Below are 1,058 nucleotides of genomic sequence, written 5' to 3' on the forward strand. Positions count from 1 at the left end.
ATTATAAACACAGAATTTTCTCCTATGTTCTTTTTGGCAAATTCTGGCCAAATACCATGTACCATGTCTTTGATCCAATTTTAAAGCAAGTTTTAAAATTTATAAAAATCCAAATTTTGACTAGAGTCTGCTTAAAATTTTTTCACAGTATTAGAACTTCTATATGTATCACAAAGTTTAATAAAAGTTTTACCTTTGCAATGTTTGATTAAATTTTGGGAAAATACATTCTGAAATATTTTATCAACATTTGGAACAACTTTAAAAATTCACTGAGAGCATTATGTCAAAATTCTGCAGGAAACCATGATCATGATAATTTCAACGACTAAGCCCACCACTGATTTTTTTCTTTATATAGTTCCATTTGGCTTAGTATTGCTGTGGGGCTGAGAAGAATGTTGTGGCGTTGAGATTACTGTATAGAGTTATGTATCTAATAATGTTAACACTTGGTGAGGATCATCCTGAAATGTCTAATGTTGATGTAAGTATTGTTTTATCAATGTTCTCTAGTTTCATCATACACATGTACATGTATTGTTTAAAAGTATTGTAAATTTTGTATCATAACTGTTATTATTTATTTTAATTACATTGAGTAGTTTTACATTGGTTTACTACTGAGTAATGCTGGTCATTATGAAGAAAGTCAGGAATATCTGGAAAGTGCTCGTAGATTACAAAACAAGTGAGCTAGTATATACAAATCAAGAGAATTAAGGCTGGCTATGTTTGTTCTTGTATCTGTTCATTAGGTTTCATGGAAGTCAATCAATTACTGTAGCCACAATGTTAGTAATGATAAGATACATGTACATGTACATCTTATCTTATCGTTTTCTCATTGTTTTGGCTCCTCCTTCCCTTCCCCCTCTCTCTTTCCCTCTCTCTCCATCCCTCTTTCTCTACCTCCCTCCCTCTCTTCTCTAGTCATCATCTTCTTGCCAACTCATTGACTCACATTGGAGCATTTGCTGAAGCTAAGCAAAATAAGAGAAAAGCATACAATATCTATAGGACTAAAGTATGCAGTAATGTTAATGCCAGGCCATCTA

The 1,058-nt window shown here is 32.5% G+C and overlaps 1 protein-coding gene across 1 annotated transcript; it reads left to right on the top strand.

Moving 5' to 3' along the window:
- Nucleotides 1-384: 384 nt before the first annotated feature.
- On the top strand, nt 385-1,050 carry LOC109591911 (clustered mitochondria protein homolog; the record flags this gene model as incomplete). The annotated part of the gene is made up of 4 exons (XM_020007513.1): nt 385-487; nt 606-691; nt 759-794; nt 934-1,050. Coding segments are annotated over exons 1-4 (296 nt in total), but the record flags the coding sequence as incomplete, so codon positions are not given.
- Between the last annotated feature and the right edge of the window lie 8 nt (nt 1,051-1,058).

The sequence above is a fragment of the Amphimedon queenslandica genome, unplaced genomic scaffold (assembly GCF_000090795.2).
Source record: "Amphimedon queenslandica unplaced genomic scaffold, v1.1 AMPQUscaffold_6873_Cont21172, whole genome shotgun sequence".
NCBI classification, from domain to species: domain Eukaryota; kingdom Metazoa; phylum Porifera; class Demospongiae; order Haplosclerida; family Niphatidae; genus Amphimedon; species Amphimedon queenslandica.